The 17,144-nt window shown below is 45.4% G+C and overlaps 1 protein-coding gene across 4 annotated transcripts in view; it reads right to left on the bottom strand.

Moving 5' to 3' along the window:
- SPTBN1 (spectrin beta, non-erythrocytic 1) overlaps positions 1-17,144 on the bottom strand; it is a 238,708-nt gene that overhangs the window by 64,391 nt on the left and 157,173 nt on the right. For all 4 annotated transcript variants that reach the window (XM_053588956.1, XM_053588955.1, XM_053588957.1 and 1 more), the window contains one exon: positions 10,301-10,452. In XM_053588956.1, coding sequence (XP_053444931.1) covers positions 10,301-10,452 — 152 coding nt within the window. The remainder of the gene's footprint in view (positions 1-10,300; positions 10,453-17,144) is intronic.

The following is a 17,144-nucleotide window of genomic DNA, read 5'->3' as shown; positions in this document are numbered from 1 at the left end:
TTGCACATCTTATTAGCTTCTTTACTTGGACAAAGACGTGTGTGGAAGCAGCGCAGTCCCTGGCGAGGGAGGCACCCCGCCTCTGGGGTGACAAGTCACAGATGCTGCACATGGCTCTCACGTGTGCTCTTCTGGTCTTTCCTTCTGTCTCCTGGACCAGCTACCAGTTCTCCTGACAAGAAAAAGTGATCATTCAAAGCAGTCCCTTCTTCTTCTTCTCATATCCAGTTGGATTTTGGATTGAACAAAGCACCTGGTTAAAACTTTGTTCAAAGTTGAGGGATAAGGATTAACTATCTCTAAGAAAAGTGTATGAATTCTGGTCCAAGGGCTTCTGACATTTCTTTTTTTTCTGTTTAGGGTTTTTAAAAAAAATTATATATTTTTTATTGTTTGGGATTCACTGAAGTTACAAAGAATCAGTTTACACTGATTGCATCTGTTAGAAAAGTCCCTTTTCTTGGGGAAAAGTCCCATCCCCAAGAGGTGTGCCATACAGTGACCTCCCACTTCCCTTACCCTCCTCCTTGTATTAGCTCATTTACTGCCTTCATATTAGAATAAAGCACATTGGATGCTTGCTTCTCCATTCTTGTGATGCTTTACTAAGAACATGTTCCACATCCATCCAGCTTAATACAAAAATTATAAAGTCTCCATCTTTTTTAGTGGCTGAATAATATTCCATGCTATACATCCACAGCTTGTTAAGCCATTCCTGGTTTGATGGACATTTGGAGATTATAAATTGAGCTGCAATAAACAGCCTAGTGCAAATGTCCTTATGCTAAAAGGTATTTTTCTTCTTCTAGGTTAGTGGTTCTCAACCTTCCTAATGCCTCCTAATGCCACGACCCTTTAATACAGTTCCTCATGTTGTGGTGACCCTCAACCATAAAATTATTTTCGTTGCTACCTCATAACTGTAATTTTGCTACTGTTACGAATCGTAATGTACATATCTGATATGCAGGATATATTTTCATTGTTACAAAGGGGTCGTGACCCACAGGTTGAGAACCACTGTTCTAAGTAGATGCCTAGAAATGGGATTGTAGGATCAAAAGGGAGGTCTAATTTGAGTACTTTGAGGACTCCCTGGACTTCCTTCCAAAAAGGCTGTATTAGTCTGCAATCCCACGAGCAGTGTAAAAGTGTTCCCTTCTCTCCATATCTACACCAGCATCTGTAGCTTTGAGACTTTGTAACTGAATAGAAAACCATGACATGAAACTAACTTCTAGCCACCTGATCTTTGATAAACCAAACAAGAATACACACTGGAGAAAAGAATCCCTATGCAATAAGTGGTGCTAGGAGAACTGGATAACCAATGTAAAAGACTGAAACTGGACCCGCACTTCTCACCAGTTACAAAAATTGATTCAAGGCCTGCTGTGGTGGCTCATGCCTGTAATCCTAACACTCTGGGAGGCTGAGGCGGGAGGACTGCTTGAGCTCAGGAGCTGCTTGAGACCAGCCAGAGCAAGAGCGAGACCCAGTCTCTAAAAATAGCCAGGCATTGTGGCAGACGCCTGTAGTCCCAGCTACTTGGGAGGCTGAGGCAAAAGAATCAGCTAAGTCCAAAAGTTTGAGGTGGCTGTGATGCCACAGCACTCTACCTGGGGCAATATAGTGAGACTCTGTCTCAAAAAAAAAAAAAAAAAATTGATTCAAGATGGATAAAAGATTTAAATCCAAGGCATAAAACAATAAAAATTCTTGAAGAAAATGTGGGGAAAATACTTGGAAGATATTGGCCTGGGGAAGGATTTTATGAAGAAGACTTCCGTGGCAATTGCAACAATAACAAAAATAAACAAATGGGACTTAAACTGAAAAGCTTCTGTACCGCTAAGGAAACAGCCACCAAAGCAAACAGACAACTTTCAGAATGGGAAAAGATATTTGCATATTATGAATCAGACAAAAACTTGGTAACTAGGATCTACAGAGAACTCAAATTAATCAACAAAAAAAGACCCAATAATCCCATATTATCACTGGGCAAAAGACATGAATAGAACCTTCTCTAAAGACAGATGAATGGCTAACAAACATATGAAAAAATGCTCATCATCCCTAATCATCAGAGAAATGCAAATCAAAACTACCCTGAGATATCATCTAACCCCAGTGAGAATGGCCCACATCACAAAATTTCTCTCTTTCTTTTGATAGTCTCACTTTGTTATCCTCAGTAAAGTGCCATAATATCACAGCTCACAGCAACCTCAAACTCTTAGGCTCAAGCAATCTTCATTCCTCTGCCTCCCAAGTAGCTGTGACTACAGGTGCCTGCCACAACACCTGGCTAATTTTTGTATTTTTAGTAGAGACAGGGGTCTCAGTCTTGCTCAGGCTGGTCTCCAACTCCTGAGCTCAAGCAATTCACCAGCCCCAGCCCCCCAAAGTGCTAGGGTTACAAGTGTGAGCCACCACACCTGGCCTGGCTTCTGACAGTTCTTTTTGTTATTCAGGGGCTTTTCCCTCTCATCTCTTGTTAGTTTGTGCACCTAAATCATGAGGTAATAAGTGGGTCTCCTACGGGGTGCTATTTGTGTCATAAAAAGTGTCTTCATGCTGAGACAGAAGAGCAAGGAGGATAGAGGCGTCCTTCTGACGGCAGCAGACATTGTCGTACGTCTACCCCTAGGGGGTCAGAAAGGATTATTTCCCAAATTGGAGGTGAAGAGAACACTATTGATGAAACTAGAAGACACTAAGGAAAGTAAGAATAAGAAATGGAGGGGACTGCCGACAACTTCCCAGGCTCCATGAACATGTCCTAACAGCCATTCTTCCAGACGTTGTCCTGAAATCTTGATCACAAATAACCACTTGAGCCTGACTTAGTTCAACTGAATGGAATAAAGAGGTCCTCTCAGAATCTTCTCCCCACAAACTGGACACGCATACCAGATATTCCATGCTACTCTCTCTCCACAAAGTCTCACCGGAAGGTGTGTGCAATTCCACATGAATACAGGATGTGAGGGCGAGGGAGGGTGGTGAAAGGGCGGGTGATCTCACCGGGAGAAGAAGCCAAATGTCTCATCGCAGGGACTCTGTGTGCTGACTGGCCATGCTAGATGCAACCCAAGAACCCAGCAAGCTTCAGAATAACAGGAATAAACAAGATATGGTAAGGTTACATGATGTACAGGTGACACAATTCAAGAGACAGTGAAGTCAAGACTAAAACTCAAGTACGGAGTTCTATCTGCCTTGGAGAGGGCTTCTAAAATGTTTTAAGGCAGCAGTCCCCAACGTTTTCAGCAACAGGGTCAGGTTTCATAGAAGACAATTTTTCTATGGATAGGGATGGGGGAGGGGGATTTTTTTTTGAGAGACAGAGTCTCACTTTGTTGCCCTTGGTAGACTGCTGTGGCGTCACAGCTCACAGCAACCTCCAGCTCTTGGGCTTAGGCGATTCTCTTGTCTCAGCCTCCTGAGAAACTGGGACTACAGGCACCCGCCACAACGCCTGGCTATTTTTTTTTTTGTTGCAGTTTGGCCGGGGCTGGGTTCGAACGCACCACTCTCGGTATATGGGGCCAGCGCCCTACTCACTGAGCTACAGGTGCCACCTGAGGGGGATGGTTTTGATATGGGCCTGAAAGCAGCTGATTCATTATGGTCTCTGTGCGGTCAACTCTCTCTGCCAATGATAATCGTACCTGCAGCCTCTCCCAGTGCTAGGCATTGGACTGTCACAAGGAGCACACAACCTAGATCCCTTGGCACACACACCTTACAGGAGGGTCCGTGCTCTCATGAGCATCTAATGCCACTGCCAATCAGACAGGAGGCAGAGCTCAGGTGGCAGATGTGAGTGATAGGAAGTGGCTGTAAACACAGAGGAAGTGTCGCTGGCCACCTCCTGCTGTGTCCCCCCAGTCTGTAACAGGCCACAGACACATACCAGTCTGCCGCAGCCCCGGGGCTGGGACTGCAATTTTAAGGCATAATTACTTAGACAAGTTAAGAATGCAATCATTATGAGAAATTAATTTCAAGAGGTGATACTGATCTCAACCTGGAAACATGCTGGTGAGGTAAATTGCACAGCTACCAAGATCTAAAAGTTCTCAGCTGCCATTTACTGAGCAACTACAGTATTTTCCTCTGTTGGGTGATATATAGCTGGGAGCACATCTAATCCTCACAGTAACCCTGCATTATAATTATTGTGTCATTTTACAGATGAAGACACACTGGCTCAGAGAAATGAAATAATCTGTCCAGCTAGTTGGTATGTGGTGAACTGAGACTCCAAGCTCACTCCCTTTATTCTATACCAGGAACCCAGCAAACAGAACACAGGGAAGAGGGATTCACATTTCCATGTGAAAGGAATTTAGAAACTCAGCTCCCATCTGGCAGTTGTTTTTTTTTAAAGTTATTTTTGTATTACTAAACTTCATCTTCTCAGAAGGAAGAAGAGGCAACAATGGAGAAAACTAAACACAATGGCCCAGGGGAGGAAGCACCTCTCTGGGAACAACGCTCTGAAAGCCTCAACCCCCAAGAGTGGCTCATTTGGGCCAGGAAAGCGCTCCCCCCACCTTGCCTCCATTAATTATCATCAGATTCCTAGAGGTCTGTTCCCACAGAAACATGTGCATTTCTGCCTTGCATGTCATTTCTGATGGGACAGTCTGAAAGGCCATTAATGTGGAGACAAGATCGATACCAGGCTCATGGGACCCACCATCAAGGGGGCTGTGCAGGCAGGGAGGCAGCTCCTCCAAGGAAATGCCTATTTTTACTGACCCTCCTTTAAATCATTTTAACAAGCTTCCCTTCCCCTCCCACACTACAGTCCCTGTTCCTGTGTTTTTTGTGTAGGCACTTTTCCTGTTTCCCCTTCCCAAGGTCCCTTTTAATCACAACTCTTTACCAACCACTCCTCTAAGACTCATCTTCTTTCCGACTTCAAAGGAGAAGAGGGAATTATGGGGCTAACCCAACACCTCTAGGTCTGAAAACATAATTCTAATGCTTATCAGAGTAGCTGGTCCAAACCCTGCCTCTGAGAAGCAGTGTGGCCTTGGGCAAATTCTCCTGCATGGACCCAAAACCCTTAAGAGGGAAAGGAGGGAGCTGGACAGTCCCTTCTCAGGTCCTTGGCTCTGGCCCCCACTGCCCAGCCTTTAGTTTTGGGTCAATTACTCTCTGTGGGACATCAAGATTTGGAGACCTATGGAATAATCACAATGCCAGGGGTTTCTGTCAGAGCCCAGAGACAGAAAAGAAAACAAATGCTTCCTGGAGCTGATTGGGCCTCCTTTTTGATGTAGGGCACAAGGGAAGGTTTCTGGCAGGGTGTTTTGGGAGGTCCCCGGGGAGATGGGCTACCCTGGTCTACGCTGGTCCACCCTGCTCCCTGCTTCTCCATGGCTGTCCAAAGTGACCCCCTGATGCTCCTTGGAGAGACACTTCTCCAAGGGTTGTACTGCTGGCCATAAAACCAGCCCTGGGAACTGAGAGAGGTCAGCTAGGCCTCTTGGTCTGCCGCACCAGCCAGATGGCCTGGTTGGTGAGGATGTGTCACACATTCTCTTTGACCTACAGTATCTACAAAGTGCAGAGATTTTACTTAGTGGCCATTAACATCACCTCCAGCTATAATATACAAGATTCAAGTGCTGCAGGGTAAAAGGTCAGCTAGTGTCCAAGTTGAATTTCAAAACGCCTGCTGATCTCTTATTTGGGTAAAGGGGAAATAGAGAAAAAGACACTAACTGGTCCTAGGGTATCAGCATGAGGGATATTCATCTATTTGTCTTTTAATTAAAAAAGGATTTCACTACACATACACACTCTTTACTTCCTGTCAAACTCCGAGCTGTCAAGCCCCCTCACAGTTAATCAGGGAATGCCACATCATGTCCCTTTACTTCCCGCCTTCATGGCAGGGCCCCACTCCCAAGCACTCAGTGGGACAGGAGGGTGAGCTGCAGGCCACATCATAACATACCAGCAACACTGTCCTTGGGCAAGTCCCTGGTACCTCTGCCTGCTGCTTCTAGAAAGTGGAGGTAACAGTAAGCTGCCCACCTCAGGAGACTTTAAGAACTGAATGAGATGAGTGTGACGGTACTTTGTAAATTCTAAAAGTAAAGCATACTGAAGTTACCACTGGATGTCAGCTAAGCCAGAAAACATGTCCGATACCACAGTCCTAATGACTTCCTCCAAATGCTCTCTTCACTACATCCTACCTGGAGCTATCACATAAGCTTTTCTCACAGCTAACACTCAAAATTCTCTGGCTACCTACACACACGCACAAACACACTGTTTTTTGAGACAAGGCTTTGCTCTGTCACCGAGGCTGGAGTGCAACAGCGTCATCACAGCTCACTATAACCTCAAACTCTGGGGCTCCAGTGATCTTCCTGCCTCTACCTCCTGGGGCACTGGGACTGCAACTACAGTCAGTTAATTTTTCTATTTTTTTTTGTAGAGATGAGGTCTCACTCTTGCTCAGGTGGGTCTTGAACTCCTAGCCTCAAGTGATCCTCTTGCTTCAGGCCTTCCAAAGTGCTAGGACTACAGGTGTGAGCCCAGCCACGGTTACTTATATATGAACCTCTCCTCCTGGACCCAGCTGTAGCTCCCACCACCTGCTAAGGTTTCTTGACACCCCATGCAGAGGGCTTGTTTCACCTCCTGAACTCTAAGGCTTTGGGGACATTCATTTGGCACTTCATCACATGCTACCTGTGACTGTTACTTCACTTTCGAATTCGTGTGACTTAGACCCCCCCCCATTTTATGGGGGAGTTCTGTGGCTGGTTGTTTAGAAAAAACTAAATTCTCCCATATGAAGGATACTTTAAAAAAACTGAGCTAGGCCCTATGGCAGTCCACAAACCCTGTTTCAATAAATACATACCAGCATGGTTCTCTTGACAAAGGTTTTATGAAAAAACTCAGAGCAGTTCAATGTGGGATTTAAGGCTTAACAAATCTCATGTTAAATCTCCCTTTTCCACCTAGCTCAGCCTGTTTTGGAATTAATAGTGGCCAACAAAACAAAATAAAACAAAAACAAAACACAACACCCTTTTTGATGCTTTCTCCTTAGAGATGAATTGATGGGAGTAAGAAGACAGAATATCAAGAAACAACAGGCCAACAAAGTGTGTGACTGGTGGGGCTGGGAGAGGGCAGAGATTTGGAAAGCCTTGCTGTACCTCAGTCAGAGGTGACAGCTTGACTAGAGGCAAGGCAGAAAGTGGCCATCCTACTTGGAATCCTTCTTTGCTGCAGAGGCCCGCACAGGGAAGATGGCAGGCACACCCACACCTCTTTTCTGGGTTATAAACTGTGGGCATCTCCTCACCCCAAAGCTTAGGCCTGTTTTGGGGTCCCTGTCCCTCTAAACCTTCACCCTTATGTTCTGCTCTAGTCTGGCCCTGAGATCTAGGTCTAATTACAAAGTGACTAGCACAGGTTCTGTGCTCACACTATTACCCAAAGTGAGACCTTTATGAGGAGCTGGGGTCCACGGTGATTTCAGGATAGGTATTGGGAAGGAAGGGTTTTCTTTCTCAGCAGTCCAGTTCCAATCAGCAGCTCAGCCCCTCCGTTTTCACATCATGCCATGAGCTGATACACCTGAGGAGCGTGGGTAGACATGTATAGACACAGATCCTGCCCGCGCCAGGACCAGAGATGGGGGATTTCTGCCTTCTGATATTCCCAAGATCAAAATCAAGTTCTCTAATAACCTAAGTGTCTACCTAAAGCCTGCTCAAATTTAACTCAAATACTACTGAGCCAAAATCCACAGCAGGGTTAGGGTAGAATTGTCTGGATCACTAAACTGTTTTTTTGAACTCTTCCCACCACCATAAAAGAACTAGCTTTGAGAATTTATTAATGAAGTGAATTTGAACCATCTAGTTCCTCAGACATTTATCTACTATCTACTGCCAAGCTGCTGGTTAAATGCTGAGGCTAAACCACTGGCTGCTGGCTGACTGTTGGCTCCAAATAGAATGAAAATGTTTATGTTACTCAAGGTTTGGAATCACTGGTGCAAAAAGCCCTGCTAATGTTATCAGATGATACACTTAGCTAGGAAGCGAATTTACCCAGGCCTGGAAGCTCTGACCACCTCATTTGTTTTAGAATCTGAATATGCAAGAATCCTTTGGGGCAAGCCCTCACAAGGTCGTCTCCTGCAGGGAGGGTCTCTAACTGGAGCCTCTTCAGCCAAAGGCAGAGTGGTTTGTATACCTTTCAGAAAGTTCTATGAACCAAAACAGACCAGACGACAAAGAGGCTGAGAAGCTCTAGTCAAGAACAAGAGCTTTAACTCACTCTATGGTATCCTTATTTTTATTTATTTGCAGTTTTTGGCTGCCCAATCTGTAACACAGGAAGGCTGGGAGGCATGGGTAATAAAAGTTAAGGCATTTGGGGTTTTACAAAGTACTGTGTCATTGCTCAACAAAATTCCAGACACTCATTGCCTAAGAGGATGGAGACAGTAGCCTTCGTATCTTCTCATTTCCACTCTCCGAGGTCTCTGCGTCACCACAAAGAAAATGTCATTGCTAGCAAACACAGAGGAGTGAAAGACACAGTACACACAAATGACACTTACTCTTTGCTGGTTGTTTTTTTTCTCCTACTAGTATTTTTTGTTGTCCTGTTTAGAATAAAGGGCAATGGGACCTGAACCCATTTATTATGTGGATGTTATCAAGGACACAATCTTCTTGGTATAAAAGAATCATGGGTCTTTGAAGGAGAACAATTTACTCCCTACATCCTAGAAGACTGGACCCTATTGGAAAAAAAATAAATCTTTGGACTAATTCCTGTCCACATGACCTTTAATGATTTTTAGCTACTTTCAAAACATCATTCAAAAAAAAAAATCAATAAACAATCATACTAAGTTAAACATTAAGAGGCAAAAAACAGTTGAGCAGTAGGGAAACAGTCTGGTTATAAAAATTATATTAAAAGTTGCATATCACAATAATTCTAGCATTCTAGGCTTTCAAACAAGACTCAATTAAAAAAAATGACTCAAAATGCAGTAAATGGCCCCGTGGCCCTCCTCACACTGGCCCATTGTCCCCTCCCCACTCTACCGACCAAACCCTTTCGTGAGACCATCTTGGTTTTGAGCAGGGGCCACCTTTATTTGTCTATTTTGACCCACAAACTCACAGGAAAGGAAGCAACAAGACCTATGCGCTCAGGGAACACAGAGCATGGACAAAGCTCGTGACGGTTAAGACAGAGCTTCACTAGCTTTTGGAGATCCCTGTTGTCGAACGGAGGGCAAGGAAGAGAATACTCTTGACTCTATTTTCTCTCAGGTTCAGAAGCAGTTCTGTCTGAGGGCAACGTACAACAGAAGCCCCTCGCCTGCTAGTAAGTCAGAGGTGTGGGGCTGGTCTGCACACAGACCTTTGTGGCTAGGAAGCTATGGGGTGGAGATCAAGTTAAAAAATAAGGCTTCTGGTGGCCTTGCCAAGCACCAGCATCATATTTTCCTGGTGATGTCAGTGCAGATGTGGGCTCTATCCCTGGGCGGCGGCGGCTGCTGGCTCAGCCCCACCACCACCTATGGCACTGCACGCGTGCTGGAGAATACAGCATCCATTCTCAAGCCAAGGCGAGACAAAACCTGCTGGGTCAGTCACGGTGACTGGTTTAAGCTTCTTTGGTTTAAGGTACACAAACAAAAGTCAGATCAGAGAGGGCCGCTGCAGGTCTGGGAAACTGAATGAGGATAAAATTTTTGCTGCAGGCCGACAACTTCCCTGCCCCCAAAGTCAGGGTGAATTAATCAGAAACTTTGTTCCCAAGGAGACAACAAAACACCAGCCTCTCCCTCTACCCCCAAAATAAAAAGCATGCAGGAAATATCAGAGACTACTGAATTCAATTCTTGCCATCTTAAGATGACAGCTCAGATTTTCCAGAGATTCAAGACAAATTCAGAAAATATTCCATTATCTTGTGTGGGATACAGGTTCATCTTGGAGCCAGAGTCCAACTCTGGCCCTTTAAATTCCAGCACCATGCCCTGTTTAACAGGGACAGTAGCCAAGAACTTTGTGACCAAAGGCAGTAACCTCAGAAATTACCAAAATAAGGTTGGTATTACAGGTCAAGAACATCACCAAGACTCAGAACGTAACACTGGGGCTTTCCCGAAAGCATTCCATTATCAAGAGTCTCCTCGAAAATTCCAATCATTAATCACAGATTTCAACAGGCGACAAGCCCGATGCAAGGCACTCCATAACCCGTCCCCTCTTACCAGTCTCTCTCCTGAGAGGACCTCCAGCAGCTTGATGAGCATCCGTCCATCTCGAAGGTCAGTGTACAGGTCTGTGATGCGGCAGGACACTCGGGCAAGGTGGGAATTGACCCACTTAGTGAAGGTCTTCTTCTGCACGGCTTCACGCTCATCTGCAAGCAGAGTAGAGCTCACTTTACCACCAACCACAGCAGTGGCAGTACCAGGTACGTGCCAGCAGGATCTGAGACTCCAGCCAAAGGAAGGTCAGCAAAACTAAACTCGGATGAAACTGCTACCTAGCTCCTCTCATCCGTGGTTATATCTGAGAGTACGAGATGGTCACAGACTGAGGATGTCCAATCTAACATTTTTTTACTTTTTGATGGAGCACACGTACAGAGACTTGTACAGTCCTAAAACACGGGAGCTCCTAGCATATTGCTAGTAGAATATCCTTTGCTCTTTCATTTCCTGATGAAAAGGCAGCAGAAGCAGATTGCAAGAGTGTTCTTTGCAGTCCTGACCAATACTACTTGGTAAAGCTTCTAACATGTGTGTTACAGCTTTACTTCTACAAGAGGTGAGTATAGGGAAGCCAAGTGCATATGAAAGGATGTGGGGTAGAAAATCTTTGGCAATAGCAGAAAACTTATTTCCCTCACCTAACAAAGGACTAGGCAACACCTGCCAAGATCAATCTACTTGTGACCTTGATACGCAATGACCCCTTCACCTGCTCAGTCCCACGCACTGTAAATCAGAGATAATGGCAGGCAACATGGAAGAGTGCAAAGGTCCTGGGCCAAGGGTTTCAACAAAATTGGGCTTAGACGCTGGATTCAGTCTCCTCTCCTATACAACTAGAGGACAGCTATCATCTCCAAACTCCCACCATTTGTTGAAAAGGGAACTGCTGACTTATAGTCAAGTCATCCTTGAAATATTATGAAGCTTTTCAGGGCCCAGTGATGAAGTTCTGCCCAATTCGGTGCACAAAATCTCTGTACATCTGCCCAGAACTGGACCATCATATCCCATACAAATAGAGCTTCCAAACTTCTTGCCTGTGCAGAATGTTCTAAATGCAGGCTGCAAAAGACCTACAACAGACAAGACAGAATGTGCCCCGGACCCAGCCACGCAGTCCTGACTCTATGCTCTACAGAGCCACCCTTCTGCCAATTATGCACACCATTTCTAGTTCCACTAGCATGGATTTGCACCAAAAAAATTCAAGACCTGCTCCTAGTGCAAACCCAAACCCACAAAGACATTTATATGCAAATCTACACAAAAGGAGCAGATAGCCCAACAATTTCTTACATATTTCAAAACCAGTGGCTGACAATTAAAAAGCCACCCTTTGCTGATGGGGTATGTGCCTGGTGGCCCTAGGGTACTGGTTTCCTAGGCTGGCCTGAGGGATGACCATCAGCCCAGTATCCTGGAGGCTCTGCTGAGGCTTCCTCAACGCTACCCAGGGAAGGGAGCGAGGCAGATGCTGCACAAGCTTATGTCTGCCAAACCTGGCAAGCAAGTCAGTGGGGCACCTGCCAAGAAGGCTGGCCAACTGCTGCAGGCAGAGGCTCCTCTAGGCCCATCCGTTCCCTAAAGGAACAGCCTATCAGGGCAAAAAGAGGGCCCTTCCCCAGGGACAAAGGCCAACCAGAAACAAAGGAACAAAGCCAACAGGACTGGGGGAAGGAGAAAAAGCGGTGAGGGGCAGGCTGCAGACTGAAAAAGGAGCTACACCAATAACATCGTGATAGGTGTCACAGAAAAGACCACTTGCATTATTAATCACACAATCATTGTGATGGATGGTACCTTACTATAGTGACTCGGGGCGCTGTAATTTTTAGCTTAAAGTCAGCTGTTTTCAAAGAGTGGGGCTAAAGCAGAGGACAATAGATGGCCTCTAGCAATAGGGGGAGTGTGACTCCTGATTCAAGCGTACTTAGGGTTAATAAACTTCTAAAAAAAAATTACAAAATCCTTTATGTGTTACACTGGAGACGGGATATGTCTTTAATAAAGCCCTTGATGGGTATCCGAGGCTATTAATAAAGGTCTCAGGGCTCAAAATTACCTACCATACCCAGCAAGATCAAAATGAAAACATGCTTGGATTAAAGTATAATGTTCTAAATAAATAAGCACAACATATGCCTCTGAGCCAACAATCACTCCTGGGATAAATTTCTCATTAAAGGACACCCCTATCTTCTTTTAGGTGCTGAACTAACAGGTTCCTTTATGAGGAAACTGAGAATTTGCTTCAAATGACGTTAAACACACTCAGCCCCATGTCCTACCTAAAGAGTTACAGCCCAGTCCCAACCTCCTCCCCACAGAGAGGTCAAGGGCAGGAGCAGAGAGAACTGAGCTGAAACAAAACAGATCTGTACAAGGAGAGTTCCTCGGGGCTCCCAAAGTCCTCAAAACTCAAGAGAGGAGAGAAAAGGGGAAGTTTTTCCTGCTCCCCACCCCTCCCCCCCTCACAGCTTCAGAAGCAGGCCCCAGGTAGAGCAAGCTGCTGGAAAAACTGAGTAGGGTCTAACTTCCTCCGGCTCACATCACCACCCTGGAAAAGGCGCGGAAGGCTCTGCCCTGGGCTTGGACCAGAAACAACACCCTTCTAACACATGAAGGGCAGGAAATGGACTCGACCGAGAGACACAAAGCCCAGGCAGCTAGCGTGTCCTCTTACAATGGAGCGCCTGGAGAACAACAAACACTTCTGAGGCCGGAAGGAGGCAGCGGGTGGAGGGAGATCTACCCAGAGGACACCCAGCCTCATGCTCTACTGCGTGTCCTTGGGGACTCCCGTCCTCTGCTCTGCCCTTCCTGGGAAGGCACCATGACATCAGCCCTGCACTCCCCACCCATCGAGGCCGGGGTAGGTATAGCCAGACATCTGAGGAGGTGCAGGAGGCCTCTGGCACGGACAGTGAGAGACAGCCCAGGAGTGTTTCCAAGCTGGAGCTGCTGTCGCTGGGCCTGAGCTGCACAAGGAGGTGGCAGGAGCAGCTGCAGGAAGCCAGGCGACTTCTAGTCCTGTGATAGCTCCAGTGATGTGAAAAGGGCAATTTACAAGCTCCATGCTGGTTCGGTCATTTAGGCTAGAGGTTCTCCGGCACTGGTGACACCAGGGGATGTATGGCAGCATCTACAGACACTTGATAGTCATGACTAGGGCAGAGGTACCACTGAACATCCTATGGCATACAGGATGGCCCCCACAACAAAGAATGACCCAGCCCAAATGTCAGCAGTGCCAGGGCTGAGATACCTTGGTTTAAACATTCTGGGCTTAAATAAAACATGTGTACCCCCTAATATTCTGAGAAAAACAAATGACCATTCTGGGCTTCCACCAACTGGAGCTTGCATTTGCCGTGTCTCAGATGGCACTCACCAGAGAGGGCACCAAGGTGGGGTGCTATCCACACATTATTCACTTTGTCTTGATCCTGATGGCCTGCGAGTCAGCTGGCTAGCAGCAGACGTGCCCTGCCTCAGGCCCACTCATCCCACAAAGGGCATGCTGCAAGGCAGGGAGCAGGTGCTGCAGCAGGCCAGGGACACCAGGGCAGCCAGTCTGATTTGTTCTGACAGTGGGCACTTCCTATCCCCAACCACTTCCATTCCCCATTTACCTTTCCTGGGCCTGGTATTACTGTTATCAAGTCAAATCACGCCTGTACTTCCTCCCAAGAGAACCTGATGCTGGCCTGGGTATGTTCCCATCCAGCCCTGCCCAATGCTTGGCAGGTGGTACGTCCAAGGCACAGGTACCTTTGCCCCTGCTCCCTGTGCTTATCTCTCAGTTGTGTTTGCCTCCTCCCTGCCATTCATTATATTAGCATGACGTATAATAGGTACTCGTCTAAAGGCTGCCCAGTATTGAATAAGAGGAAGTAAAGCGCACATCAAAGTGCCCAGCTCACTGTAATTGCTCTGAATTAGTTTCATCTCCCTTTCTCCAGTAAAGAAGCAGCCTCACTAATTCAACCCATTTGAGAAACTTACCAGGGAATCATGCAATCTCAGGGATAAATAAGCAAGCCTTCAAAAGGCATCTAGACCAACTTTCTTTCAAAATCTAAAAATCCCTTATTAACATCTGGGCCAGCTATATAAAAATCCTGGGGAGGGGGGAGCTGTGTGTGTGTTTAATAGTTGTATATAGAGAAAATGACTTGTTCTTCCTTTTTTATTAAAATAATAGTAGCATTGACTGAGTACTTGCTACTGTCTCAGGCACCAATCTAAGTACAATCACCCCATGGTATCTGTGAGAGATGAGTTCCAGGACCTCCTTAGAAACTAAAACCCATAGATACTCAAGTCCCTGATACAACATAAATGCTATCTATATAAACAGTTGCTATGCTACATTTAAAAATTTATAGTATTTATTATATCTTTTTTTTTTAAGTTTTCAAATATTTTCAATCCATAGTTTGTTGAATGTGCAGATGTGGAACCTGCAGAGGAGGGCTGACAATCCTCATAATGCCCCACAAGGTAGGAACTGTTTAACTCTCCAAACAGGCCTGCTCCAGAGCTGGGCTTCTCAGTCACTACACAGTAATGGCTCATGTGCAATGCTATGGAAAACATGTATCCATATAGAATCGCCTGTCATCTCATCATCCTAACCCATGTTTTATGAAAGGGTCTGCTCTGCCCCTGGGCAACTCCACTGGTTGGGATGGTAGTTGCATCAAGACTAGATCTGTCTCTGTAGCCCACGGAGGCTTGCTCAACCTTCAGACTACCCAGAATAGGTCTCTGCATCCCCTCAGGTAAAGGCCTTCAGGTTCTAAAACCCCTTACTGCCCCTTCTCTGCAATGACTGCCCCATGAGGTATGACACATGGGACCCAAGACCGTCCCTGAGCAGCCTGGACATCACTCAGCAATGCGACCGGGACTCGAGGCAGCTGCAGCACCGGCAGTCCAGAGATAGGAAAGGTAGGGACCAAGTGAAGAAAGGGCAGAGAGTCAGTAGTCCTCTGTGGGAGGAGCTTGATGAGGTGGGCTCTGTGGCAGTGCAGGGGTGGCAGTCAGGAGGAAGGACTCCTAACTGCCCTGTCATAGTAAGCTTCCCACAGTCACACATTCTACCAAAATGTCCCTGGAGCCCTGGGAACCAGAACAGCACCAAGTACAAAGACCCAGTCAGGTAAGTCTCTAGTTCCATGGGCTCAGAGATACATTAACCAACCAACGGTCAACAAAAACTACTAAGAAGTAGACAAGAAACCCACCCTTTAAGTGAGGGACAACATTTACATCAGTCTCCGATCCCTGGAAGGAGTGAATTATAAATGAAATGCTAAAATGTACTCCCTCCTGCAAACAGAATTTAGTAAGATGATGGGGCTGCAATAATATAATTATGCACCTGAAAAGCAATTCCTATTTTCTCAAAACTCACCAGATCCTCACTATTAGGTGGGACAGAAGAGTTACCCCTAGTGAAGCCCAAGTCTCAGTGCGATTAAAGGCTGCTCAGTGTCCCAGTAGTGGTGGGGGGTCCTTGGGTGCTGCTGTCTCTCCCATTTCTTGTCTACTTCTCTAGACGGGAAAGAGGGACTGAAGGGAGAAGGATTAAGATGCGTAGCTATACCTTCTCCTCCATGGGTTCAGATTCACTGGTTTTTGTTACTGGGTTTCTGATAAATCACATGAAATTTTCAAAAGATGTCTTAGAAAAAAGGGATGAGATATTTAGAGCTGAGAAATACATTAGCTTAACGATTAAAACAAATGGATGTGAATATCCTTTTCATCATCAGCATCTTCTAAAAGCACATCATCAACTGCTTTTTTTTCTTTTTAGGGAATCATTATCAATATTGGAAGGCTGTAATGCTTCAATATCCATTTACTCTGGAGAATTTGCCATAACTGGAAAAATGAACACTGTGTTAGTGAATCAACTTACAGAATATGGAAACACTGATTTACTATTCATTATTAATGATCACTAATGAACAGAAGAGCATGCCATGGAAAGGACTGCACAGCATCTTTCTGCAGCACCCTCTGCACAGAGTGTCAGCCACAGTCATATTCACCACATGCCACTGTTCTGGCTATGGAAAGGAATGGGAGCCAGGGATGGGGGAAGGCTGAAGGCATGAACCATCTCCAGATAGAAAACAAGGAAACACAGAAGTGACCCAAATTCATTATTTTCCCAAAGACTGAGTTTACACCTGGCTTAAGAGAACTAACCTTACTTCTACTTTTTCAAATAGGCTGAACCTGAGGGTATAACCCAGGAATATTTTCTACCAAGTTTTTCAATTGTGTTGAGATAATAGCTTACACCCTAAGTCAGTGGTTCTCAACCTTCTTAATGCTGCAATGTATTTTCATTGTTAAAAATGGATTGTGACCCACAGGTTGAGAACCACTGCTCTAAGTAAAAGGTAAGCATTGTGCAATTTTTGCTTTGCAGACACAGGGCTAAGTTAGGTGCAGACTTGAGTTCAAAGGAGGAAAGAAAGGAGTTACAAAGAGGAAACAGAAAATCAAAATGAGATGATGAAGCAATCATCCCCAAACTGGCAATTTAAAGCAGTAATCCTGGTGGCTAGGTGACCACTCTGAAATTGAGAACATGAATAAGCTCCAATTTTACAAAGCACAGACTGTATGGAGAAATCTTTGTCTAAGATAAGGTGTCTTGCCTGCAGGGAACTACAAGTCTAGCTGGGCAAACAGAAGGAAAAGTTAAAAAATAATGAAAAGAAGTATTACAAAGAAGTACAGAATCAGTTGCTAGAATGATTTTGATAATGTATTTTTGTGCATTTGGAAGCTGTGGTGAGCTTTTTAGTCAGAT

This window comes from Nycticebus coucang, chromosome 4 (genome assembly GCF_027406575.1).
Source record: "Nycticebus coucang isolate mNycCou1 chromosome 4, mNycCou1.pri, whole genome shotgun sequence".
Taxonomy (NCBI): domain Eukaryota; kingdom Metazoa; phylum Chordata; class Mammalia; order Primates; family Lorisidae; genus Nycticebus; species Nycticebus coucang.
This window is presented reverse-complemented; position numbering and strand designations above follow the sequence as displayed.